This window comes from Rhinoderma darwinii, chromosome 5 (assembly GCF_050947455.1).
Source record: "Rhinoderma darwinii isolate aRhiDar2 chromosome 5, aRhiDar2.hap1, whole genome shotgun sequence".
NCBI classification, from domain to species: domain Eukaryota; kingdom Metazoa; phylum Chordata; class Amphibia; order Anura; family Rhinodermatidae; genus Rhinoderma; species Rhinoderma darwinii.
The window spans coordinates 119,267,029-119,294,904 of NC_134691.1; the positions used below are offsets into that span (position 1 = coordinate 119,267,029).

General features: G+C 41.6%; 1 protein-coding gene across 1 annotated transcript in view; it reads right to left on the reverse strand.

The window, feature by feature from the left end:
- FAM210A (family with sequence similarity 210 member A) overlaps positions 1-27,876 on the reverse strand; it is a 56,610-nt gene that overhangs the window by 16,782 nt on the left and 11,952 nt on the right. The window contains exon 3 of the mRNA XM_075826469.1: positions 16,143-16,583. Coding sequence (XP_075682584.1) covers positions 16,143-16,570 — 428 coding nt within the window. The 5' untranslated portion in view covers positions 16,571-16,583. The remainder of the gene's footprint in view (positions 1-16,142; positions 16,584-27,876) is intronic.

Sequence of the window (27,876 nt, forward strand, 5' to 3'; positions counted from 1 at the left end):
TACTGCTCAGGCGTCACAAATCAGTTCAGTAAATGATGGCTTTATATACCTTGTGCTTGAAAAAGACCACAATTGAAAACATAACAGAGAATGTTGAACTAGATCATAGGTGCATGGTAATTGAATTGTGCAGTTGTGTATTACATACGGACATAGTGCGCCCTCTCCTGGACATGAGGATTTATAGCTAGTTAGTAGGCCATGAAACCGCATCTAAATTTGATCAGATATAAACATCTAGTAAGAGTCATATGTATACCATCATCCAATACTTAAAAAAAAAACAACAAAAAAAATACATAATAAATTTGGTAAGCACAGCCAAATGCAAAGTTAGTCAATTTGGTGTCTTTCATCAGCAGAATTAGGCTGGAATTTCACAAAAACATTGCTAGACACAGCTCAATGGAGATTTTCCTCCGGTTTGAAAAAGTTGAAAAGACTTGCTACAAAGAGTTGCACAAGTCATATTGTAAAGCTATAAAAACAAACATCTGAATTGTTAGAATTTTATATAAAGTTCTAGATTGAAGAACTGGATAACACAAGGGCTGAAAGGCAACCATCACGAACAGTGAAGTATGGATTTTAAAGGGGTTGTCCGGACATATTTTTATTGATGGCCTATCCAGAGGATAGGCGATGAATATCAGATCGGTGGGGGTCCCGGCACAGTAACGTAAACATCGATAGCGTCTGTGCCTGGGATTTGCTTGAATAGGACCAGAACTGCAATCATAGCCCCAGCTGATCCGAATGTGTACGGTGCTGCACCTGTAAACCGGCTGCGGCGATGAATGCCGCAACCCCATCAATCAGTTGATCGGCAGGGGTGCTGGGAGTCGGAACCCAACTGATCTGATATTGATGGCCTATCCAAGGGACAGGCCATCAATAAAAAAAAAAAAATGTCCGAACAACCCCATCAAGGACAGCTTAAATGTGCCCTATGCCCATTAGAGGAAAGTCGTTGAATCCTCCAATTTTGGTGGGATCGGCCGACTAATTTGTATCCCGGATTCTCCCCCGATGGCAGATGTCAGGGGTAAAAAGGATTAGGCATGGTGGATCTCAGAATACCCAATCCTTGGTTCCCACAGGAGATAGTGTTCCTATCTGCATTTGAGGTTCCGTCAGCATGCAGTAAAACGATGGAAACCATGATGGAAACCCAACGAAAACCTCTAAAGTCAGAGGGTTCAATCAGGCACTGTTGATGTCAATCATATGATGGATCCATCACTGTCGTCAGTTCCATTGTTCTGCTCCTATGACAGAGCAGAGAAACTGAAATGACCAACACAGATGTTCACAGAGCCTTATTCCCCTCTCCCTAATCTAAACATCTGTATGCTCAGGTGAGCATGCATGTGTATGTGGGAGTTGGGAAGTAAAGCGGTCATCCGAGCGAGTATTCAGCTGACAGCTATTGAAGGTGTTTGAGCAGCTTAAGATATTTTAGAAACAGTTAATTTTTTTTACAAACAGGTGTTTCCAAGTCCGAAGCTTAACAAAAATGGATGGAACAAGGATTCATTTTGGTCAGTCTGAAACGGTTATCGTTAAATTTGCTGGACTATTAAGAATGAGAGGTCTTAAAAGTGAACATGGCCATATGTCTAATGGGAGGGAATATCAATATCATGAATATTTTTGGAGGCGTATGGCAGGGGTGGATAAATCGAGGGAGCCATGAAATGTGTATGGCAGCAGCCTTTAAAACCAGTCTGGGATGCAGACGGGGTCATGCAGGAGGCCCCCAACTAAACTGGAATGCAATGTATATGATCTCTGAACATTTGCATTTTGAACAACAAGCAGATTTCAAAGGCTCTGTTCACACTTGCGTCGTGATTTCCGTTTTTTACTGTAGCCATGACGTATATGATAGGTTATGAGAAGTGATTATTTTGCTGGATACAATAATGCAGCATGCTATACTATTCTGACCGTCAAACAGTAGCTGAAACCTGACAGAAAAGAGCGGCGGTGTGAAGAGTCTAAACAGACAAATTATGGTGAACATTAAAAACCTTGGCCTCCCATTTTTTGCAACATATTATAAGCCATACTTCTCTTTTGAGGACTTAGGAAATGCTACTAATAATTATAGAATTCCAAAGTTTCACTCTAAATGTATAAAGTTGTAAGCCATTACGTAGATCAAAATCAGCAGTAGACAAGACCAGATACCTGGGAGGAAAGTGCTGTATCTGTGTTCACCACAGAAGGGGATTATTTAAATAAACATAGACCAAGTGAGCGGAAACATTTAGTGTGATTCAATCAGTATAAATTGTCAGAACACAACGCAATCTGCTGTCTGGGTCAAAGACCTGATACTTTAATAGCCTGGAACGTATAATGCAAAGGAGGACGCTAAGTTTAGACTGACATTTGGGATCAGTAGCAGCTAGAAAGGGCAATAATGCCAGCTGGTTGAGGGGTAACTAAAACAAACACTCGTACTATAATATGCGCTGATGTCAAGTGCTCAGCTTTCCAGCTGTAGACTGGCTATGTGGAAGCAAAAGCTGACGTGTGTTACGCGCAGGAAATTGTATTCCGAAATAGAAACAGATGTGGAAAACACCACGGAGCTGCAAACCTTAACTGGAATAGACATAAATAATCTCCAAAATGTGAAATTAAGTCACTTTCAATGAAGCTGAAACGTAAAGACGTTACATGTGTGAATACAGCTTGCTACAGCATTTAGTCCTGGATCCTTTATCAGTTGCACAGTAGTAATAACTTAGGGTACCTTAGGGTAAGCTGTACCCCACTACTTAAAGGGGGTTATGCCACAAAAAAAAAACAACTACTAATCAATGGACAGAACATGTGACAAGAAATAATTTTGTAATTTAAATGTATTAAAAATAATTTGTGTTTTGAGAAATATTGCAGTCAGTGGTAGCGTCCCCTAGATTTTTCCGGACGGCTGATACCTGCATCCACGTAATGCATCAGTGGACATGCCTGCGCCACTCCTCTGGTTTGCCGAGCTCTTGTGATGCAGCTTTGTAATTTACATATTCTTCTTTTCAGAGGGGAATCAGGATTTTTTCCGGTTATCAAGGGAGGAGAATGCAGCCGTGCATGCGCTGCTTCCGCTCTGACGGTAGAGCAAATGAATATGTAAATTACAAGCCCGCATCTAGATCCGCATCGTCCATCAGGCGAGATGAGCATCTCGCCTCAGGCACCGGCCTGCTGCCTCTCTGAAGGGCCGCCTCCCACTCCTGCACTATAATTATACCTGCGCCTATAGGACGCAGATACAATTACATGCATAAGCGCTGAAATAGAGGGGCACGTTCTGTGCCCCTATTTAGCGCCTTTCAATGACATAAGCGGCGCGATGTCATAGCACAGCTTGTGTTGATGATTGACAGGGCAAGGCAGTCTAACAATCAGCGCCTTTCAACGACGCGATGACATCATCGCACCGCTTGCGTCGTTGAATGACAGGGCATGGCAGCCTGCCAAACAGCGGCTTTCAACGACGCAACATTGAAAGACACTGATTGGCCAGGCAGAATGACTGCCACTCAGCGCCTTTGTTCCGCCCCAGCAGACCTGTTCAGAAGAGAGCAGGCCCGCATTGCAAGAGGACGGCTAGAGAACAGGTTTAGGTGCGTATGTAAAAAAAATAAATAATATTCTGTCAAAAGTGTGAGGGCATATATGTGGAGCATTATCTACAGGGGGCTATATGCAGAGCATTATCTACAGGGGGGGCTGTATGTGGGGGCTATATTTGGACAATTATCTACAGGGGGGGCTATATGTGGAGCACTATCTACAGGGGCTACTATCTACAGGGGGATCTATGTAGGGAACTATCTACGAGCGACAATATCTACAGGAGGCTCTATAGGGGGCACTGTGCGTGTGTGTCTGTGGGACATAGTGTATGGTGCTAGTATAATCAGGGACACAGTGTATGGTTCTACTAGATTTAGGGGTGCAGTGTATGGCACTATGATATTTAGGGATATTGTGTGTGGCACCATGAGAATTTTCTTTTCTTTTATAGGTGTAGAAAGGTTTGAAAAGTGAGAAGCTGAAGACATCCGAGTGGAAAACGGCAGAAATATGACATGGCCGGGAGAAGTCATCATAGATGTCTGGACCGGATGGAGACGTCACCTGTCACTTAATGTAAAAGGTTTATTCTGCCTCTATTCAGTATACTAGTCAATACAATAGTACGATCTGCAGCGAGATAATGGGTGATATGATTTTTTTTTAATGAGGCTGCTAGTGATGTAGAACAGCCATGGGTTTCAATTTTCACCTCAGGCAGCTGAAAAGTTAGAAATCGGCCCTGGTTGCATCACAAGAGATTAGCGCGCTTAGCTTCCTGTTTTGCAGGAGCCCCGATGGACCCGTTATGATCATTGTTTTACTGATTAGAATAGCCAAGTACACTACACTATACTGGTCATCAAACAGCAGCTAATGCAAGTGTGAACCTGGCCTGAAAAATCTCCCACTTCTCACAGCAGAGGGTTTGTACCCAATTTAAGCAATTCCCTATGAGCCAAGCATCCTGGACTCCTGGCTGATACATTGTAGCAAACTGTCAGGACAATAAAGAGATTTGCATTGTTGATATGACAAGTTTGGTCTGGTCTAGCAGTCTCTTGATGTAAACAAGATCAATGACTGTATTCAGAGGAAATAGCAAATTAAAAACATTTAGAAAAACTGTAGCCATTAGTAATTTATCAGTGTGTCGCTTTTGTGTTTCCAGAACAGTTTAAGGCCCATTTCTCATTACATTTATGCCCTACGTTTAGCGGGTAACTTAGGAAAACACCCAACAGACACTTAATGTGTCTATAGGGCTCCATTATCATGACGAAGGCCAAAAGTGTGTCCTTTTGTCTGGTATACTTTTTTTTAACCTCTTCACGCGCTGCGCCGCAACTGTACGTCTTGCAGAGGGCTTGCTTCCCGCATCAGGACGTACAGTTGCGGAGTAGTTCCCAGCGCACACCATCTTAACAGATAGTGTCTGGGAACTGGGAGGTCAGCTGTCCCCGACAGCGGACACTCCAGTCTTGCCAGTCAGCGGACCATCGCCGCTGATTTCGGCAATTAACCCCATAAATGCGGCGACCATTTGCGCTCACCGCATTTAAGGGGTTTGAAGCACATCGGCAGCCCCCACGAAGTGATTGTGGGGGCTGCCGATGCTGGTCGTGGTAATCGGAGGCCAGACAATGACCTCCGGGTTGCCATGTACGGAAGCCTCAGAGGAGAAGCCTTCAGCCGGTCCTCCGAGGCTTCCTGCTAGTGTGACAGTTACGTCACAATGACCGTTAGAATACATTACAATACGTAGGTAGTGTAATGTACTCTAGCAGCGATCAAAGCTGCAAGTCTAAATGTCCCCTAGTGGGACAAGTAAAAAAAGTAAAAAAAAAAGTAAATCAATGTTTAAAAAAAAAAAAAAAAAAAGTGTAGAAATAAAAGAAATAAAAGTTTGAACAAAAAATGCTTTTTTTCCCTATAATAAGACTTTCATTATAGGAAAAAAATGAACACATTAAAAAAAGTACACATATCTGGTATCACCGCGTTCGTAACGACCCCAACTATAAAGTTATTTTTCCCGCAGGATGAACACCCCCCCCCCCAAAAAAAAAAAGCAATAAAAAAACTACACCAGAATCGCTATTTTTTGGTCACCACCCCTCCCAAAAGAGAGAATAAAAAGTGATCAAATCGTCATGGCATGTACCCCAAAATGGTGCCAATGATAACTACAGCTTGTCCCGCAATAAACAAGCCCTCACACAGCTCCGGTGGTGACAAATAAAAAAGTTCTGGCTCTCAGAATATGGCGATGCAAAATGTGCCGAGTGTTCCAAAATCAGATAAGATCGGGCGCCATTTGTCAGTGCGACACCGGCCACACATCTATGAATTATTTATTTACCGCATTAATATACCCTCTTATTATGCCCTGATGTTCTCCGCACAGATTACATATGACCCCACATTATAAACTGAAATACCAGCAAAACCCCAAACAGAAAAACTACCAAGCAAAATCTGCGCTCCAAAAGCAAAATGGCGCTCCCTCTCTTCTGAGCCCTGCAGCGTGCCCAAACAGCAGTTTGCACCCACATATATGGCATCGCCATACCCGAGAGAACCCGCTTAACCATTGAGGTATTTATCTTCAGTGGCACAAACTGGGCACAACATATTATGCACTAAAATGGCATATCAGTGGAAAATTCCAATATTCACACCATCCGCTGTGCATTAACCCCTTTGCGCACTATGACTTAATAGCACATCATGGTGCGGGGGTGATGTATGGAGCGGGCTCACATGCTGAGCCCGCTCCATACGCTGCGGGTGTCGGCTGCGTATTACAGCTGACACCCAGGACTAACGGACAGGAACAGCGAGCGCCCTCCATACCCTGTGGGTATCACCTGTGCTTTACAGCTGGCAGCCCAGACCAACGGCTGGGAACAGCGATCGCACGGTTCCTGGCCGTTTAACCCCTCAAATGCTGCGGTCAATCGCGACCGCAGCTTCTGAGACGTTATAGAGAGGGGAGCGCCCCCCTCCGACAGCTCATCGGCGCCCCGCACCGCGATTGGGGGCGTTGGTGGTTGTTATGGCAGCCTGGGTCAGCCTTTTGTCTGCCTCTGTTAAGCCGTGTCTCTGGCAGGGCTTAAAGAGGCTGTCACCACATTATAAGTGCCCTCTTACATAAGGAGATCGGCGCTATAATGTAGGTGACAGCAGTGCTTTTTATTTAAAAAAACTATCTATTTTCACCACTTTATTAGTGATTTTAGATTTATGCTAATGAGTTGCTCAATGGACAACTGGGCGTGTTTTACTATTGACCAAGTGGGAGTTGTACAGAGGAGTGTATGACGCTGACCAATCAGCGTCATACACTTCTCTCTATCCTTTTAGATCGCTATGTGCTGTCTTATACTAACACATTAACGATACTAAAGTGTTTAGACAGTGAAGAGACATTCCCCACGGGAGGTCTAGTCACAATCCCTGCACTTTTGTTACCGTTTCTGTGGTAGTTACAACAGAGCACAGCGTAATCTTGTTGTAACCTGTCAATTACAGCGTAACCTCGCGAGATTACGCTTGCTCTGCTGTAACTACCACAGAAACAGTAACGAAGTGCACAGATTATGAATAGACATCCCGTGGAAGGTCTATTCACTGTCTAAACACTTCAGTATTGTTAATGTGTTAGTATAAGACAGCACATAGCGATCTAAAAGGATCCCTATGCACTGAGTAAATGAATGGAGAGGAGCGCATGACGTTGATTGGTCAGTGTCATACACTCCCCTGTACAAAGCCCACTTGGTCAATAGTAAAACACGCCCAGTTGTTCATTGAGCAACTCATTAGCATAAACTTAAATCGTTCCTAACTTTGTGAAAAAGATCGTTTTTTTAAATAAAAAGCATTACTGTCACCTACATTACAGCGCCCATCTCCTTATGTATGAGACAGGGCACTTCTAATGTGGTGACAGAGTCTCTAACAGAAGCCTGTGAAAATGATGATATACTGCAATACATTAGTATTGCAGTATCTTGTACCAGCGATCTAACCTAGGGGGGAGTAGTAAATGGTGTAAAAAAAAAAGTTTAATAATGCTATTAGTAGTGAAAAGATAAATATATATTAATAAGTGAAAAAAATAAATAAAGTAATGTAAAAAAGAAACAAAATTGGTATCGCTGCGTCCGTAAAAGTCTGAACTATTACAATATACCATTATTTAACTCGCACAGTCAACGCAGTAAAAACAAAAAAAATTTCACCCGCCAAAGTCAGTTTTTTGGTCACTAGCTCGCAAAAAAAACGTAATAAAAAGTGATCAAAAAGTTGTACGTACCAAAAAATGGTACCAATAAAAACTACAGCTCGTCCAGCAAAAAAGAAGCCCTCACATCACTCAATCCACGGAGAAAAATATTTTTTTTTTTACGGCTCTCGATGTGGTGAAGCAAAACTTTATTTTTTAAGCAAAAAAGTTTTTTTCTTTTTAAAAAGTAGTATATATATATATATATATATATATATATATATATATATATATATATATAAATATATAAATAAAAACCGAAATCTATATAATTTTTTTTCCAATTTCAGCCCACAAACAATTTTGTTTCAGCTTCCCAGTACATTATATGGTACATTAAATGGTGCAATTAGAAACTACAACTCCTCCCGCAAAAAATAAGCCCCACACCGCTCCATTGACGGGAAAATAAAAAAAAGTTATGGCTCCTGGAACGCGGGGAGTGAAAAACAATAGAATGAAAAATGGATCGGTCCTTAAGGGGTTAATTGGGATTAAGTTGTAGATTTTCTTTTTGTTTTTCATGACCGCATTACAAGAGCCTTACCTTTTATTTTCCCCATCTACAAAGCTGTAAAAGGGCTTGATCTTTGCAGGACGAGTTCTAGTTTGTATGGGCACGATTGCGGGGTACATGCATTTTCACTTTGTTTTAAACAAAATATTTTTTTTATAAAAAAGGGGATTTGGATATAATGCTTTGGAATACTAAATATGCCAGTCTGTGGATCACTGACAGGCAATCTATTAGGTCATGGCCTAATAGTCAAATATCTAGGACAGACCGCTTCATTACTTAACCCCTTCCCGACCCATGACGTTCCCTGCACATCATGGAGCGGGGGTTATGTATGGAGCGTGCTCACGTTCTGAGCCTGCTCCATACACTGCAGGTGTCAGCAGCTGACATGATGCTCTAACGACCAGGAACAGTTTAAAGGGGTTGTGCCATAAAACACGTGTGATCGCTGGGGGTCCGAAGGAGAACAGGGACCGAAACTCAAGAGCGCTACATGACAAGCTTTGGCTTCCGCGTTCGGTGTCCGGCAGCTTCGTAGAGAGGTATGGGATTCTTCTGCGCATGCGCGAGCGGCTATGCATTGATCTCTATGGAGCTGCAGAACAAATAAGCCAGGCACAGAACACTGAAGTACAGGCTTCTCATGTAGCGCTTTGGGTGACTTTCGGTCCCCTCATCTCCTTATCACTAGGGGTCCCATTGGTCGGACCCCCTAGCGATCCAACATTTAACCTCTATTCTGTGGATAGGGGATACATGTGTTTTATGGCAAACCCCTTTAACTACTTAAATGCCGCGGTCAATAGTCCCACCTCTGGAACCCACACCTATCTCTAGAACGGGGCCCCTAAACCCTGTTCTAGCTTTCTGTACTCTCCCGTAGTAGTTAAGAGAAGAGCGTAGCTCGCATGCTACGCTGCTTCTGTAACTACCATTCAATATTAGGAGAGTTAGGGAAGCAACGTAGCTCAGCGAGTTACACTGTTTCAGTAACTCCACATGTAATCAAGTGGCCGCTGGTTCAAGTCCCCTAGGGGGAACTAATAAAATGTGTAAAGAGAAAAAAAAAAAAAAAAAAGAATGTGGTGAAACAGAATAAATAATTTTTTTCATATTTTCTGTTGTCTAAAACCTGGGTGCGCCTTATGGTCAGGTGCGTCTTATAGTCAGAAAAATACGGTATACTCGGAAAGGGTGACATAGCGGATGCTGTACTGAACAGTAAAAGCACACTATTCTGAACAGCAAAATGTACTGCTATAGCTCAGACTGAACCTGACCCTTAGGAAAACAAGACCCCAAACACGTATATGAGAACAGAGGAGTGGTACAGCCTGTAAGATTCTTTAACCCTTTCCCGCGATTGGGCGTAACTGTACGTCCGAAATCAAAGTGATTTCCCGCAGACGGGCGTACAGTTACGCCCTGCATATAAATGGAGCACAGGAGCTGTGCGCGCTTTATCTTCAGCGGCTGTCAGCTGTTATACACAGCTGACATGCCGCTGCAATGGCTGCTACCGCCGATCGCAGCCATTTAACCCCTTCAATGCGGCTGTCAATGACGTCTGCCGCATTGAAGTGGTTTACAGAGGGAGGAAGCTCCCTCTGTAACCCCCGGGCCTCCCCGCGGTGGATCGTGGGTGGAGATTGCTGCTATGGCAACCAGGAAGCCGTTACTAGGCTTCCTGGTTGCCCAGGTACGGTAGACTATTAGGTCCTGCCCGAGGCAGGACCTAATCGGCTAACTGTCAAATGAAAAATGACAGTTACGATCCACTGCACTACATAAGTAGTGCAGTGCATCGTACCGGGGATCAGAAGACCAGATCTTCAAGTCCCCAGGTCAGTGTAAAAGAAAAATGAAAAAAAAATTTGAAAGAAAAATAAATAAAAGTTAATAAATAAATAAATAATAAAAACAACACTTGCCCTGTTTCCCTGATCAACTCCTTTATTATTAAAAAAACATGAAAATATGAAAAAAAAACCTATACATAATAGGTATCGCCGCGTTCGGAACGGCCTGATCTATAGAAATATCACATTATTTTTACCGCACAGTGAAAACCGTAAAAAAATGTAATAAAAACAATGACCGCATTTTATTTTTTGGTCATCTTGTTTCAAAAAAAATGTAATAAAAAGTGATCAAAAAGTTGCAAGTAACGCAAAATGGTACCAATAGAAACTACAGTTCGCCACGCATAAAACAAGCCCTCCCGCAGCGATATCAAGGAAAAAATAAAAAAAGTTATGGCTGACAGAAAATGGCGACACTCAAACATGATTTTTTTTTAGAAAAGAGTATTTTTATTGTGGGAACGTAGTGAAACGTAAAAAAACGATATATAAATTTGGTGTCGCTGTAATCGTATCGCCCCGCAGAATAAAGTTAACATGTTGTTTATACTGCACGGTGAACACTAAAAATAAAAAAAATAAAACTTGCTAGAATGGTTGTTTTTTGGTTTCCTCATCTCCCAAAAAATGGAATAGTGATAAAAAAAAAAATGCATGTACCCCAAAATGGAACCAATAAAAATTACACCTCGTTCCACAAAAAACGCGCCCTCACACAGCTCCGTCAACGGAAAAATAACACGTTATGACTCTCAAAACGCAATGATGCAAAAGGATTCTAAATGACGGCCCAGACTCATTTTACGGTCCAGTAGAATTTCACTAAATATCCCACATCGTCATCTGCTGGACCCCACAGGTGGACCCCATGGACACAGCGGTGATGAGGAAACTTTAGGGCCTTGTGCTGCTTATAGGGCTAATGAAGAAGTCAAATATAAGGCAACACTGGAGCGCAGATATTTTGTATAATACCCTATAAACCCGGCCTGTGTATAAAGGATTGGTTCAAAGCGTACCACACCAATCCATGGATTATTCATTCACCCCATTATTACATCATCCTATTATGACCTGATGTACTCCGCCCAGCTCACATATACCCTGATGTACTCCGCCCAGCTCACATATGCCCCCACATTGTAAGCTGAAATACCACTAATACACCAAGCAAAATCTGCGCTTCAAAAGCCAAATGGTGGCCCAACTGAGCCTGGCAGTGAGCCCAAACGGCAATTTATGACCACATATGGGGTATTCTGGAGAACCCGCTTAACAATTTATGGGATGTGTGTCTACGGTGGTACAAGCTGGGCACAACACATTGGGCACTGAAATGGCATATTTGTTGAAAAAAGCCATTTTCAATCTGCAATATCTATGGTTTACTCATTTTTGCAAAACACTTGTGCGGTCAAAATGCTCACTACACCCCTAGATAAATTCTTTGAGGGATCTAGTTTCCAAAATGGGGTATTTTTTTTGGGGTACCACTGTACTGGTACTATAGCTCAATGCAACATGGTGTAAAAAAAACAAATCTTATAAAATCTCCACTCCAAATACTAAATGGCGCTCCTTCCCTTTAGACCCTTGCTGTGTGTCCAAATAGCAGTTTATGACCACGTGTGGGGTATTTCCGTACTCTGAAGAAGTTGCTTTACAAATGTTATGGTGCTTTTTCTCCTTTATTTGTTGAGAAAACGAAAAATGTTTAACTAATGCTACGTCTTATTGGAAAATAATGTAATTTTTCATTTTCACTGCCCATTTCTAATAAAATCTATGAGACACCTGTGGGGTCAAAATGCTCACTACACCCGTAGATCAATTCCTCAATTGGTGTAGTTTGCCAAATGGAGTCACTTTTGGGTAGTTTCTACTGTACTGCTACCTAAGGGGCTTTGCAAAAGCGACATGGCACAGAAAAACCAATCCAGCAAAATCTGCTCTCCAAAAGCCAAATGGCGCTCCTTCCCTTCTGAGCCCTGATGTGTATTCATACAGTACTTTATTACCACATATGGGGTATTTCCGTACTCTGGAGAAGTTGCTTTACAAATGTTACGGTGATTTTTCTCCTTTATTTGATGAGAAAATGAAACATTTTTACCTAAAGCTACGTCTTAGTGGAAAAAAATGAAATTTTTCATGTTTACTGCCCAATTCTAATGAAATCTATGAAACACCTGGGGGGTCAAAATGCTCATTACACCCCTAGATGAATTCCTCAAGGGGTGTAGTTTCCTAAATGGAGTCACTTTTGGGTGGTTTCCACTGTACTGGTACCTTAGGAGCTTTACAAATGCGACATGGTGCCGAAAAATCAAACAAGCAAAATCAGCGCTCCAAAAGCTAAATGGCATGCCTTCCCTTCTGAGTCCTGCCGCTTCCCCAAACAGCCGTTTATGACCACATGTTGGGTATTTCCGTATTCTGGAGAAGTTGCTTTACAAATGTTGGGGTGCTTTTCATAATTTATTTGTTGAAAAAATTAAAAATTGAGGTAAAGCTACATGGTATTGGAAAATAATGTAATTTTTCATTTTCACTGCCCAATTCTAATGAAATCTATGAAACACCTGTGAGGTCAAAATGCTCACTACACCCCTAGATGAATTCCTCAAGGCGTGTAGTTTCCAAAATGGGGTATTTTTTGGGGTGTTTCCTTTGTTTCGGCACCACAAGACCTCTTCTAACCTGACATGGTGCCTGAAATATAATCTAAGAAAAGGAAGGCCCTAAAATCCTCTAGGAGCTCCTTTGATTCTGAAGCCGGTATTTCAGTCCAGTAGCGCACTAGGGCCACATGTGGAATATTTCTAAAAACCGCAGAATCAGGGCAATAAATATTCAGTAGTGCTTCTCCGGTAAAAACCTTCAGTATTACAGGAAAAATGGAATTTCTGCAAAAGAAAAATGGAATTTGTAAATTTCCCCGCTACTTTGCTTTAATTCCTGTGAAACGCCTAAAGGGTTAAAAAAAATAATTCTGAATGCCGTTTTGAATACTTTGAGGGGTGCAGTTTTTAAAGTGGGGTGATTTGTGGGGGTTTCTAATATATAAGGCCCTCAAAGCCACTTGACAACTGAACTGTTCCCTAAAAAAATGGGTTTTTGAAATTCTCTTGAAAATGTGAGAAATTGCTGCTAACTTATAAGCCTTGTAACATCCTAGAAAAATAAAATCATGTTCAAAAAATTATGCCAATCTAAAGTAGACATGTGGGAAATGTTAGCTAGTGACTATTTTGTGTGCTATAACTATCTGTCTTACAAGCAGATACATTTGAATTTAGAAAATGCTAATTTTTTGCACATTTTCACTAAATTTTGGTGTTTTTCACACAAAAATATTGAATATATCGACCAAATTTTTTCACTAACAAAGTACAACATGTCACGAGAAAACACTCTCAGAATCGCTTGGATAGGTAAAAGCATTCCCGAGTTATTACCACATAAAATAACACACGTCAGATTTAAAAAATGAGGCTCTGTCATTTGGTCCAAAAGTGGCTCAGTCCTAAAGGGGTTAATATACCTTAAAAAGGCCAATGTTATGGTGCTCTATAACAAGCCAACCTAACTTGAGTATACAAGTATTGCGGGCCTTAGAAATACATAGAAACAGCCTGTAATGTACAGATGGCTGATATTTTCAGTCCAGTTATAATATATAATACAGAATTGCTCATGACCAGTTGCCCAATATGGGTACAAGAAAATAGTCCCTGGAAACTGGCAGTGTGAAGCTTTAGCTCTCCCAGTAGATGATGAACTCTTATCAGGAAGGGAGAGTACATGGTGGTGGCTGTCATATAACAAGAGCAATGTGAGATTGGTCTTGTTGGAATAGTTCGATTTTGGAAGCTGGCAGTAGTAGAACTGGGGACTAGGTCACTATTTATTCATTGTCAGGGATAGATTAAATCTTAAAAACTTAAGGTGCTGTTCACATCACTTTTACAATGTACATTTACTGTGTACGCCAGGAAAGATACGGACGTATAAGCTAAATGCGTCCAGAGGGCTCCAATAGCCTGACGGTAGGGCTGGGTGATCTAATTAATTCACCTTCAAGGACAGTCACGATTCTGTTTTTTAACAGAATTGTTGAATCGAATCTTTAGTGGTTCCGTCCTGCAGGAGGAAGCTCCGCCCTGTCACTGCCTGATCTGCCCCGTCCTCTCTCTGCTTCCTCATGGTACTGCTGTTCTGTACTAAACAAAAGGATTCCGTATGGAACTGCAGTAGCGCGGGTAAACAGAAACTACTCTTATATAGTGATACCGCCCCGCTACAGAATACTCCCCCCCCCCCTTGCCGATCGCACCACCACCCCCCCTTGTAGATTACACCGCAGTAGCTCCCATTAGGAGCTGAATCCCCGACCAAAGCGTCGGCAACCTCTGGCCGGGGAATCAGCTCCTAGTGGCAGCTACAGTGACAATATCTACAAGGAACAAGGGGGGGGGGGGGTGTGCGATCTACAAGGGGGGTGGGGATGAGATCTACATGTGGGGTTGCTATCTATAAGGGAGGAGGGGTGCTGCCTGCAAGGGTGTGGGGCACTATCTACATGGGCACTGTGGCACTTTATTGGTGGTTGGCACTATGTGGGCACTGTCACTATATGTGGGCACTGTCACTATATGTGGGCACTGACTATATGAGCACTGTGGACCTGTCACTATATGTGGGCACTGTGGCATTATGTGGGCACTATCTACATGGGCACTGCTGTTTTCAAGGGATTAATACAAAAACCCTGCCAAATGAAAATCAGTCTTTTTTAATGCCCATGAAAAACAGACAGACGGACTGGAAATGGATGAAAATTTGGAGACACTGATACAAAATGGACATGAAAAACTGACAATTGATCAGTTTTTAATGACAATTTTTTTTCCACTGTCATGTGGCTGTAGCCTAAATATTTATGATGCCAGGAGTCCCGTTCACATGTACTGTGATCGGGCTGTGAAATCCGGCTGAGACACAGTCCAATCACGGTCCTGTGCATCGGGCCTTAATGTAATTTATTAAAACCCCATCGTGTGGCCGGTTCTGCACAGGGTCCTGCTCAGACCACAGACACAATAATGTAATCTCTCCCCAGAGTGCCTGCTCAGCGCTGTCTGCCTGGCCCTGCTGCAATGTAGACTGCTCTCGCCTGCAATGTCAGAGACCGGCAGAGGTGGTGATGGGTAGAGAGGGATGTTCGTGCACACAGCGCTCATTAATTATAGATTCTGTTAGCCTGTTCCTTGCCAGGGAACACAGAAGCTATAATCAATTGGATTGACATTTTTCCAATTGTATTTCTGATAACAGTATTTGCAGAGGTTAAAAGTTGTGAAGTTACGCACAATTATTATATCAATATGTTAAAAAGTTATTTATATAAAGAAAATCATTAAATTATCTCTTGGTATTACTGTTAAATAAACAGAAAAAAAAAAAAACGAGATTCAAGAATAGCCCAAAGTGTTGAAAAAAAAATATCGATTTTATTTTTTAGCAAAATCTCCCAGCCCTACCCGACGCGGGCCAATAGAGTGTTAAATGTATACATCAAACTTGAACAGCTTTTCCGGGTGTACACAAATGGGTTAGCAATGGGGCCTAAAGGGCAAGTTGAACCTGTCCAAGAATTTGTACCCAGACAATGTACGTTTGTTTTTGTTTTTAGTGGCTAGACAAAGAACCTACATGTAACAATAAAAAATAAATAAATAATAAAAAATACAAATAAATGTTAGGTGCTAGCAATAATTTCTTTAGGCGCTCTGGCTACCAGTTTTCTAGAATTTGTTCAACCCTGCTCCGGGCACATTAAAATGTAACTAATGCAAAAACAGACGCCGGCACTTACTTCACAGCTGCATAGTAAAAGGTTCCGAGCCACACGCTGGATGTAAGAACATGGACGGTGACCATAACTTTTCCATACTGCTTAAAAGTCTTTTTAAACCTCTGCACTAGGCCAATGGACTTGTCTTGTAAAGGATCTGTCTCTTCTATAGTAATAGGAGCATCAGTCGCAGAGCAGGTCTCTTTACTTTTCACTGGGTTACTAGTATCAAGAGGAGGGGGGCTCTGATGATCTCCTTTTTCTTGTGATGAATCCGGTCTAGGAGCTGAATGGAACAATTGGTTTTGTCCATGAAACACTAAAACCGGACATCCAATCCTCGGTGAGATAAAGGGTCTTTGTTGTGGTCTACATGCTCGTAATGTCAAAGTGGAAACGAATGCCATACTGGAATGACACCTGCCATATAAAGTTCTCAGAAGATGCATGCTGACATCAAGCCTATGTGCCAAAGAAATAAAAAAAATTGTTACACCAGTAATATACAAATAGCAAAGTTGTAGCTTTCAACATGAAGGAAACTGCAACGTTTAGTAAAGTGGTACCACTACTAAACAGTGGCATAATAACACCTACCTTAAAACTCACCTGTGAGAAGATATAACAGATGGCATTAGCCACCTAGATCATTTTCTTCTAAAGACAATCACTCAACATTCCTTCTTAAACGGGTATTTGCAGAATCCACAATGGTCTGATCGCAGGGATGGACATTGAATGAAGCGCACTGCCGCTCCAATCAAAGTCTCTAGGAATGCCGGAAACAGCAGAGTACAGCGCTAAGCCCTTTCTATTAGTCCCGATTGTTTGGCCATCAGCTATTCCTTCCAACTTGCCCATAGACACACACGCATGTTTATTTTAATGGGGAGAGGGGTAGAAGCTGCCACCAGACACTTTCACACAAACTTACTGAAAGAGTTATCAATTCTGACATAACAGTTGTTGACCGATGTTTAAATGAATATTCTACAATCCACAGTCCTTGGAAAAAGTTGTGTGACTGACACAAATTTTGATTTTCACAAAGTTTGCTGCTTCAATGTTTTTAGGTTTTTCAGTCAGATGTTTCTATGGTATACCGAAGTACAATTATAAGCATTTCATAAGTTTTTAAACCTTTGACAAATACATCAGGTTTATGCAAAGCCTCAATATTTACAGTGTGGACCCTTCTTTTTCAAGACTTTTGCAATTCGCCCTGGCATGCTGGATATCAGTTCTGGGCCAAATCCTGACTTATGGCAACCCATTATTGCCTAATGAGTGCATGGAGTGTATCACAATTTCTGTGTTTTGTTCGTCCACCTGCTTTTTGAGAATTGATCACAGGTTCCCAATGGGATTGAGATCTGGGGAGTTTCCTGGCCATAGATCCAAAATGACAATGTTTTGGTCACCCAGCCACTTGGTTATCACTTTTGCCTTGTGACAAGGTGCTCCATCATGCTGGAAAAAACATTGCTCATCACCAAATTACTCCTAGATCGTTGGGAGAAGTTGCTCTTGGAGGAGGTTTATATTCCATTCTTTATACATGGAAGTGTTCTTAGGCAAAATTGTGAGTTAGCCCTTGCATGAAAAGCAACCCCACACATGAATGGTCTCTGGATGCTTTACTGTTGGCATGACACAGGACTCATGATAGTGCTCCCCTGTTCTTCTCCGGACAATCATTCTTCCAGATGTCCCAAACAGTCTGAAGGTGACTTCATCTGAAAAAATAACTTTAACCAGTCCTCTGCAGTCCAATCCCTGTACTTCCTGCAGCAGTCTGTCCTTGATGTTTTTCTTGTAGAGAAGTGGCTTCTTAGCTGCCCTTCTTGACACCGGGCCAGCCTCCAAAAGTATTTGCCTCACTGTGCGTGCAGATGCACTGACACTCCTGAACAAGCTCTGCACTGGTGTTCAACTGATCCCAAAGCTAAATCTTCTTTAGGAGATGGTTCTGGCACTTACTGGCCTTTCTTGGGCACCCTGAAGCCTTCTTCACAGCAATTGAACCTCTCTCCTTGAAGTTCTTAATAATCCGATAAATGGTTAATTTAGTTGCAATCTTACAAGCAGCAATGTCCTTGCCTGTAAAGCCCTTTTAATGCAAAGCAATGATGACTGCACGTGTTTCCTTGGAGGTAACCATGGCTAACAGAAGAAGACGACAATTATTTCAAGCACCATCCTTTTTTTAAAGCAAACAGTCTGCTTTTATAATTCAATCAGCATGACAGAGGGATATCAGCTGCCTTGTCCTTAACACTTTCTCCTGAGCTATCAAGAAGATCAATGAAATTAGGTCAGCAGGTCATTCTGTAGCAGAGCTGAAATGCAGTGGAAATGGGGTTTTTGTGATTAAGTTAATTTTCATGGCAAGGAATGACTTTGCAATGAGTTGGAATTCATCTGATCACTCATTACAATCTAGAGTTAATGCAAATTGCCACTAAAAAAACTGAAGCAGCAGACTTTGTGAAAACCAGAATTTGTGTCACTCAAAACTTTTGGCCCGGACTGTATTTACATTTTTTGCACACAAAATAAAATATATTGATGAATGTACAGTATGGAGCCCTCTGTAGAAAAAGTTTAAACTCTTTACATGCGGGGCATTCTCAAAGGAGATAAAATAATTCCTGGCTGACCACCTAATATTCGTATTAAAACTCCATGACTGCAGAAACCGCCCAATCTAAGGTTACATTGAAGCTCCACCTTACAGAAATATTGGTCATATAGTCCATAAATGTAAAAACTGTCATCTTTGTACAGAGGACATCACTTTATTGCTCCCCCCCTGGTTAGTGTATACTATGTGTAGTGCAGAAAAAAAAAAAAAAAGCTCCTGATGTTACCTAGAAACGGTCAACAAGCTGGTTAGCCACTCTGGCTAGTTGACAGGTTCTAAGTAGAAGCAGGCTATTTATCCTATATGTGGCAAAATAAAAACATGTGAAATCCACAAAAATTAAGATCTCAATAAAAGCTTAATTTTGATCATTTAGGTGCGGATAATTAATCTTAAAGCAAACGGGCACATTTTGTTCTACTCAAAAATAATACGCAGTCTTGTTTCTTACTAGAAGTTCATAGCTGTCAGAAATCGGTTATTTTGATATTGAGCTCCATATCCTCTGCATTTAGAAATTGAAATTACAAAATTCAGGATTCCTGCAGAAACCACTAGAAAGACTTTCGGAGCCTACTGCATACCGATTTGTTAAAGAGTAATTTAACTTTTAACCCCTTCCCGACATTTGACGTACATGTACGTCATGGAAAGTACTGACTTCCCGCATCTTGCCGTACATGTACGTCAAACGTTTGGCACCGGCTCAGAAGCTGAGCCGGTCCCATCATCACCGGATCTCAGCTGTATCTTACAGCTGACATCCGACTGTAACGGCGGGGACCGAAATTAGCTTCGATCCCCGCCATTAACCCCTTAAGTGCAGCGCTCAAACGCGATCGCTGCACTTAAGGTGTTTGCAGCTCATCGGAACCCCAGTAATGAAATTGCCGGGGTTCCGGTGGCTGCAATGGCAACCGGATGCCTAATACTGGCCTCCCGGTCTGCCTAGCACCGAAGCCGGTCAAGATCCGCCCGGCGGCGGAGCCTGATCGGCTTCCGTAGCTGCCGGCAAGATGGCGCCGGGTCAGGAGCTGATCCGGCGTCATCAGCGGTGGAAGTCAGCTGTACTGTACAGCTGACATCCACCTGTAACGATCCCTGCCATTAACCCCTTCGATGCAGCAATCGAAAGCGATTGCTGCATCGTAGCGGTTACAAGCAGATCGCCAGCCCTGACAGGCAATCGGGACTGGCGACTGCTGTTATGGCAACAGGAGACACAATGGTCTCCTGCTCTGCCATTACGGAAGCCGATTTAGGCCCCGCCGGGAGGCGAAGCCTAAACGGCTTGCTGTCAGTGAATGACTGACAGATCTAATACATTGCACTACATAGGTAGTGCAATGTATTAGAAAAAAAAAAATCTGACCGTTGGACCTTCAAGTCCCCTAGTGGGACTTGAGAAAAAGTGTAAAAAAAGTATAAAAAAGTGTAAAAAAAAGTGCAAAAAATAAAAGTTTGAAAACAATAAAAGTTTCAAGTAATCAAATAACACACAATCCCCCTTTTACTCTTATCAAGTCCTTTATTATTGAAAAATAATAATAAACCATATGTATTTGGTATCGCCACGACCGTAACGACCGGAGGTATCAAAATATTATATTATTTATTGCACGCGGTGAACAGCGTAAAAAAAACCCGTAAAAAACGTTACCAGAGTTTCTGTTTTTTAGTCACTTTGCCCTACAAATATTACAATAAAAAGTGATCAAAAAGTCGCACGTATCCAAAAATGGTACCTATAAAAACTATAGCTCGTCCCGCAAAAAACAAGCCCTCATACAACTCCGTCGACAAAAAAATTAAAACGTTATGGTTCTCACAACTTGGCGACAGAAAAAATACATTCTTTTTACAAAAGTAATTTTATTGTGCAAAAAGTTGTAAAACATAAAAAAGTTCTATAAATTAGGTATCGCCGGAATCGTACTGACCCGCAGAATAAAGGTAACATGTAGTTTATAATGCGTGGTGAACTCTGTATAAAAAAACAACAAAAAAAGCTGTGCCAGAATTGCGTTTTTTGGTTTACCTGGCATCCCAAAAAATAGGATAAAAGGTGATCAAAAAGTCACATGTACCCCAAAATGGTACCAATAATAACTACAGCTCGTCCCGCAACAAACCAGCCCTCATACCGCTACGTCTATGAAAAATAAAATTAGTTATGGCTCCAATAAGTCAGGAAATAAAAAAATATGCAGTTGTGCCCGAGGAGAACATTTCTTCTGTTTCAAGAGGCGATTTATCAAGGACCTAAAATTAGGGAACCAGGAAGGGAGGGCCCAATCATATCCGATGGAAGCGACGGTGCCCGTATTATACCAGGATAATACTTTCCCAGCAAAATTCCCCAAACTACAAAGGCGCGGAGTGTGGACCAAAAGGGGGATAAGAAATGACACCATTTATCAGTGCGACACCGGCCTGTGCAGAAAGGATTGCTTCACAGCGTAACACACATCTATGGATTATTTTTATTTTTTTATACCACCTGACTATGCCCCTTATATACTCCGCCCCGCTTACATGTACCCCCACATTATAAAACACCAGCAATACTCAAACAAATATAGTACCAAGCAAAATCCGCTCTCCAAAAGCCAAATGGTGCTCCCTCGGCCCTGAACCCTACAGCGTGCCCAAACAGCAGTTTCCTTCAACATATATGGCACCGTCATACCCGTGAGAACCCTTTTAACAATTTTTGTGGTGTGTGTCTCCAGCGTCATAAGCTGGGCATGACATATTTGCCACTGAATGGCATATCTAGGGAAAAATATAAATTTTTAATTTGCACCATCCGCAGCGCATTCATTTATGGAAAAGACCTGTGGGGTGAAAATGCTCACTACACCCCTTAATAAATGCCTTGAGGGGTGCAGTTCCATAATGGGGTCACTTATCAGGGGTTTCTTTTTATTATTTCACATCTGAGCCTCTGCAGTTGTGAACCAATACTTTGTAAATCGCCAAATTAGGCCTCCACTCCGCATGGTACTCTTCACTTCTGAGCCCTGTCATATGTCCAGACAAAAGATTAGGGCCACATGTAGGGTGTTTCTAAAACCGGGAAACACCGCATAATAATTAGAGAGCTGTCTTGTTATGGTGGCACAAGCCGGGCACCACATATTGGCATATCTATGGAAAAAAATCCCATTTTCACTCTGCAACATTGAGCGCACACTAATTTCTACAAAACACCTGCAGGGTTAAAATGCTTACTACACCCCTTGGTAAATGCATTGAGGGGTGTAGTTTACAAAATGGGGTCACTTCTGGGGGGTTTCCACTGTTTTGGGCCCACAGGTGCCCAGAAACCAATCCAGCAACATCTGCACTCCAAATGGCGGTCCTTCCCTTCTGAGCCCTGCCGTTTGCCCAAACAGCAGTTTATGACCACATATGGGGTATTGCCGTACTCGGGAGAAATAGCTTTACAAATGTTGGGTTCTTTTTTTCCTTTATTTGTTGAGAAAATGAAAAAATTTGCGCTAAAGCTACGTCTTATTGAAGAAAAAGGACTGTTTTTATTTTCACTGCCTAATTCTAATAAATTCTATGAAACATCTGTGGGGTCAAAATGCTCACTACACCCCTAGATGCATTCTTCAAGAGGTGTAGTTTCCTAAATGGAGTCCCTTTTTGGGCGTTTTCATTGTTTTGTCCCCTCAGGGGCTTTGCAAATGTGACCTGGCCTCCGCAAATCATTCCTGCTAAATGTGATCTCAAAAAGTCAAATAGTGCTCTTTCCCTTCTAAGCCCTGCCGTGTGTCCAAACAGCCGTTTATTACCACATGTGGGGTATTGTTTTACTCGGGAGAAATTGCTTTACAAATTTTGTGGTGCTTTTTCTCCTTTAGTCCTTCTGGAAATGAGAAAAAATTAGCTAAACCTACATTTTCTTTGAAAAAATGTAGATTATTATTTTCAGGGCCTACTTCCAATAATTTCTGCAAAAAAACTGTGGTGTCAAATCGCTCACTATACCCCTAGATAATTTCCTCAATGGGTGTTGTTTCCAAAATGGGGTCACTTGTGGGGGGTTTCCACTGTTTTGTCCCCTCAGGGGCTTTGTAAATGTAACATGGCCTCCGCAAACCATTCCTGCTAAATTTGAGTTCCAAAAGCCAAATGGCGCTCTTTCCCTTCTCAGCCTCGCCGTGTGTCCAAACAGCCGTTTATTACCACATGTGGGGTACTGTTTTACTCGGGAGAAATTTCTTTACAAATTTTATGGTGATTTTTCTCCTTTAGTCCTTGTGGAAATGAAAAAAAATTAGCTAAACCTACATTTTATTTGAAAAAATGTAGATTTTCATTTTCACAGCCTACTTGCAAAAATTTCTGCAAAAAACCTGTGGTGTCAAAATGCTCACTATACCCCTAGATAATTTCCTCAAGGGGTATAGTTTCCAAAATGGGGTCACTTGTTTGGGGTTTTCACTGTTTTGTCCCCTCAGGGGCTTTGTAAATGTGACATGGCCTCCGCAAACCATTCCTGCTAAATGTGAACTCCAAAAGCCAAATGGCGCTCTTTCCCTTCTCAGCCACGCCGTGTCTCCAAACAACCGTTTATTACCACATGTGAGGTATTGTTTTACTCGGGAGAAATTGCTTTACAAATTTTGCGGTGCTTTTTCTCCTTTAGTCCTTGTGGAAATGAGAAAAAAAATCGCTAAACCTACATTTTCTTTGAAGAAATGTTGATTTTAATTTTCACGGCCTACTTCCAATAATTTCTGTAAAAAACCTGTGCGGTGAAAATGCTCACTACACCCCTAGATAATTTCCTTGAGGTGTCTAGTTTCCCAGATGGGGTCACTTTTGGGGGATTTTGACTGTTTTGGCACCGCAAGAGCCCTTCAAACCTGACATGGTGCCTAAAATATATTCTAACAAAAATAAGGCCCCAAAATCCACTAGGTGCTCCTTTGCTTCTGAGGCCGGTGTTTCAGTCCAGTAGCACGCTACGGCCACATGTGGGATATTTCCTAAAACTGCAAAAACTGGGCAACAAATATTGAGTTGCATTTCTCTGGTAAAACCTTCTGTGTTATAAAAAAAATTGTATTAAAAATGTATTTCTGCAGAAAAATATGAAATTTGTAAATTTCACCTCTACTTTGCTTTAATTCCTGTGAAATGTTTAAAGGGTTAAGACATTTTCTAAATGCTGTTTTGAATACTTTGAGGGGTGAAGTTTTTAAAATGGGGTGACTTTTTTGGGGTTTCTAATATATAAGGCCCTCAAAACCACTTCACAACTGAACTGGCCCCTGTAAAAATAGCCTTTTGAAATTTTCTTGAAAATGTGAGAAATTGCTGCTAAAGTTCTAAGCCTTGTGAGGTCATAGAAAAATAAAAGGATGTTCAAAAAACGATGCCAATCTAAAGTAGACATATGGGGGATGTTAATTAGCAACAATTTTGTGTATTATAACTGCCTGTCTTACAAGCAGATACATTTAAATTGAGAAAAATGCTAATTTTTGCAATTTTTCGCTAAATTTTGGTGTTTTTCACAATTAAATACTGAACATATCGAGCAAATTTTGCCAGTAACATAAAGTCCAATGTGTCACGAGAAAACAATCTCAGAATCGCTTGGATAGGTGAAAGCATTCCGGAGTTATTACCACATAAAGTGACACATGTCAGATTTGAAAAATGAGGCTCTGTCAGGAAGGTCAAAAGTGGCTAAAGAGGGAAGGGGTTAAAAAACATTTGACACGACCAGACAACCCCTTAGATAAATAAGCAGATGGATACTCCAAAAGCCTTGACTCCAAAAATGTGTACTTTACCGCTCTAACGGTCCGTAGAGTTACATATAAATTCCTTCACCATCACGTAATAGACCAACAGCAGTATGTGTGCAGCTCCAGATTGTACAGCTGGGACATGTAGTTCTCACACCGCAGCCTTCCTCACAGCCACATGAAATCACCCTTTAAGAACAATAAAGAGCAGCACCGCAAGGTGATTCTTGCAAGAAAATCTTTTATTAGGCTGGGTTCACAAGAGCATGTTACGTCCGTAAAGGACGGAACGTATTCCGGCAGCAAGTCCTGGACCGAACACAGTGCAGGGAGCCGGGCTCCTAGCATCATAGTTATGTACAACGCTAGGCGTCTCTGCCTCGCTGCGGGACAACTGTCCCGTACTGTAATCATGTTTTCAGTACGGGACAGTAGTTCCACGGAGAGGCATGGACTCCTAGCGTTGTACATAACTATGATACTAGGAGCCCGGCTCCCTGCAGTGTGTCAGGTCCGGGACTTGCGGCCGAAATACCTTCCGTCCATTACGGACCGAACATGCTAGTGTGAATCCAGCCTTATACGCACAAAGGTAAGAACATCACAGGCGAATCTTAAAACACTGCACACAAAGTAATTAGCCTGACCCAGGGTTTCGCCGTTCCATCTTCTTCCAGGGTATACATCATCGATGTATGCGGTGCAGCTCTGTGTACTATTGATCTTACAGGGTAAGTGATGTGAGAACATCTCGATGCGACTACAAGTCCTGGCCGTACCATCACACAAACCACTGTTCATCTATGGTGAAGTTTGGAATAGGAAGGATTTTTTCATCTGTAGCTATATGGACCATTACAGCGGTAAAATACACATGGTTTAGTAGGTAAGCTGGACGTTACCGGTCTTTACCTGTTCCGGATAGGTGCCCAGTTTGAATATATCTGCACATTTTTGGTTTATAACACCGGCTTATCAGCAATATGTTTAATTAGCAGCTTGTATTTTACATCTTATGTCAGATCATAATCCTTTACTAGATGCAAATTGAATGCTACTTGCCTTTTTTTTATATTCGCACTTTATTAGACTACCACCAATAGACTTCAAGCATGGGAAAGCAGACTTAGGACTAAGCGGTGTGTCGATTTAGTAGTACGGAGATCAGGGTACTAAGACTGTCGAAGAACAATCGCCTATTCTAGAATTACTCTATAGCTCAACAAGGACTGGGACATTAAATCGTCTCTCAGTAAAAGCACAAATGTGATCCAGTGACAGAGTACTTTGTGTGAATAGAAACGTTGTATTCACAGTTTTTGCTAAAAAACAAACCCCTTTGTGCATTAGTCCATGAAAGGACAGGGCGGTATTACGGCTCTATAATACGGCACCCATACCGTAACTGCATGTGTCTCGGATGCCATTCGGAGGTTTTTTTCTCACCAATTCATATTCAGGGGCATATTCCATCACATCACTTTTTAAAGGGTTTTACCCACAAATGAAGTTTATCACCTATCCAGAGGATAGAAGATAAAACGTATGATAGCTGGGGACCTCCACCCATCACTAGAACATGGGTCTCGACCAGAGTTCCTTCCCACTACACTGGATAGATAAGGCATAAATTTAAAGATTGGTGCAGGAAAAAAAACACATCTCTCTAATCAACCTTGCTCAGGATTCAGCACGGATGACGGTTAAGTGGGTATTAACCCCTTCCCTCTTTAGCCACTTTTGACCTTCCTGACAGAGCCTCATTTTTCAAATCTGACATGTGTCACTTTATGTGGTAATAACTCCGGAATGCTTTCACCTATCCAAGCGATTCTGAGATTGTTTTCTCGTGACACATTGGACTTTATGTTACTGGCAAAATTTGCTCGATATGTTCAGTATTTAATTGTGAAAAACACCAAAATTTAGCGAAAAATTGCAAAAATTAGCATTTTTCTCAATTTAAATGTATCTGCTTGTAAGACAGGCAGTTATAATACACAAAATTGTTGCTAATTAACATCCCCCATATGTCTACTTTAGATTGGCATCGTTTTTTGAACATCCTTTTATTTTTCTATGACCTCACAGGGCTTAGAACTTTAGCAGCAATTTCTCACATTTTCAAGAAAATTTCAAAAGGCTATTTTTACAGGGGCCAGTTCAGTTGTGAAGTGGTTTTGAGGGCCTTATATATTAGAAACCCCAAAAAAGTCACCCCATTTTAAAAACTTCACCCCTCAAAGTATTCAAAACAGCATTTAGAAAATGTCTTAACCCTTTAAACATTTCACAGGAATTAAAGCAAAGTAGAGGTGAAATTTACAAATTTCATATTTTTCTGCAGAAATACATTTTTAATACAATTTTTTTTATAACACAGAAGGTTTTACCAGAGAAATGCAACTCAATATTTGTTGCCCAGTTTTTGCAGTTTTAGGAAATATCCCACATGTGGCCGTAGCGTGCTACTGGACTGAAACACCGGCCTCAGAAGCAAAGGAGCACCTAGTGGATTTTGGGGCCTTATTTTTGTTAGAATATATTTTAGGCACCATGTCAGGTTTGAAGGGCTCTTGCGGTGCCAAAACAGTCAAAATCCCCCAAAAGTGACCCCATCTGGGAAACTAGACACCTCAAGGAAATTATCTAGGGGTGTAGTGAGCATTTTCACCGCACAGGTTTTTTACAGAAATTATTGGAAGTAGGCCGTGAAAATTAAAATCAACATTTCTTCAAAGAAAATGTAGGTTTAGCGATTTTTTTTCTCATTTCCACAAGGACTAAAGGAGAAAAAGCACCGCAAAATTTGTAAAGCAATTTCTCCCGAGTAAAACAATACCTCACATGTGGTAATAAACGGTTGTTTGGAGACACGGCGTGGCTGAGAAGGGAAAGAGCGCCATTTGGCTTTTGGAGTTCACATTTAGCAGGAATGGTTTGCGGAGGCCATGTCACATTTACAAAGCCCCTGAGGGGACAAAACAGTGAAAACCCCAAACAAGTGACCCCATTTTGGAAACTATACCCCTTGAGGAAATTATCTAGGGGTATAGTGAGCATTTTGACCCCACAGGTTTTTTGCAGAAATTTTTGCAAGTAGGCTGTGAAAATGAAAATCTACATTTTTTCAAATAAAATGTAGGTTTAGCTAATTTTTTTTCATTTCCACAAGGACTAAAGGAGAAAAATCACCATAAAATTTGTAAAGAAATTTCTCCCGAGTAAAACAGTACCCCACATGTGGTAATAAACGGCTGTTTGGACACACGGCGAGGCTGAGAAGGGAAAGAGCGCCATTTGGCTTTTGGAACTCAAATTTAGCAGGAATGGTTTGCGG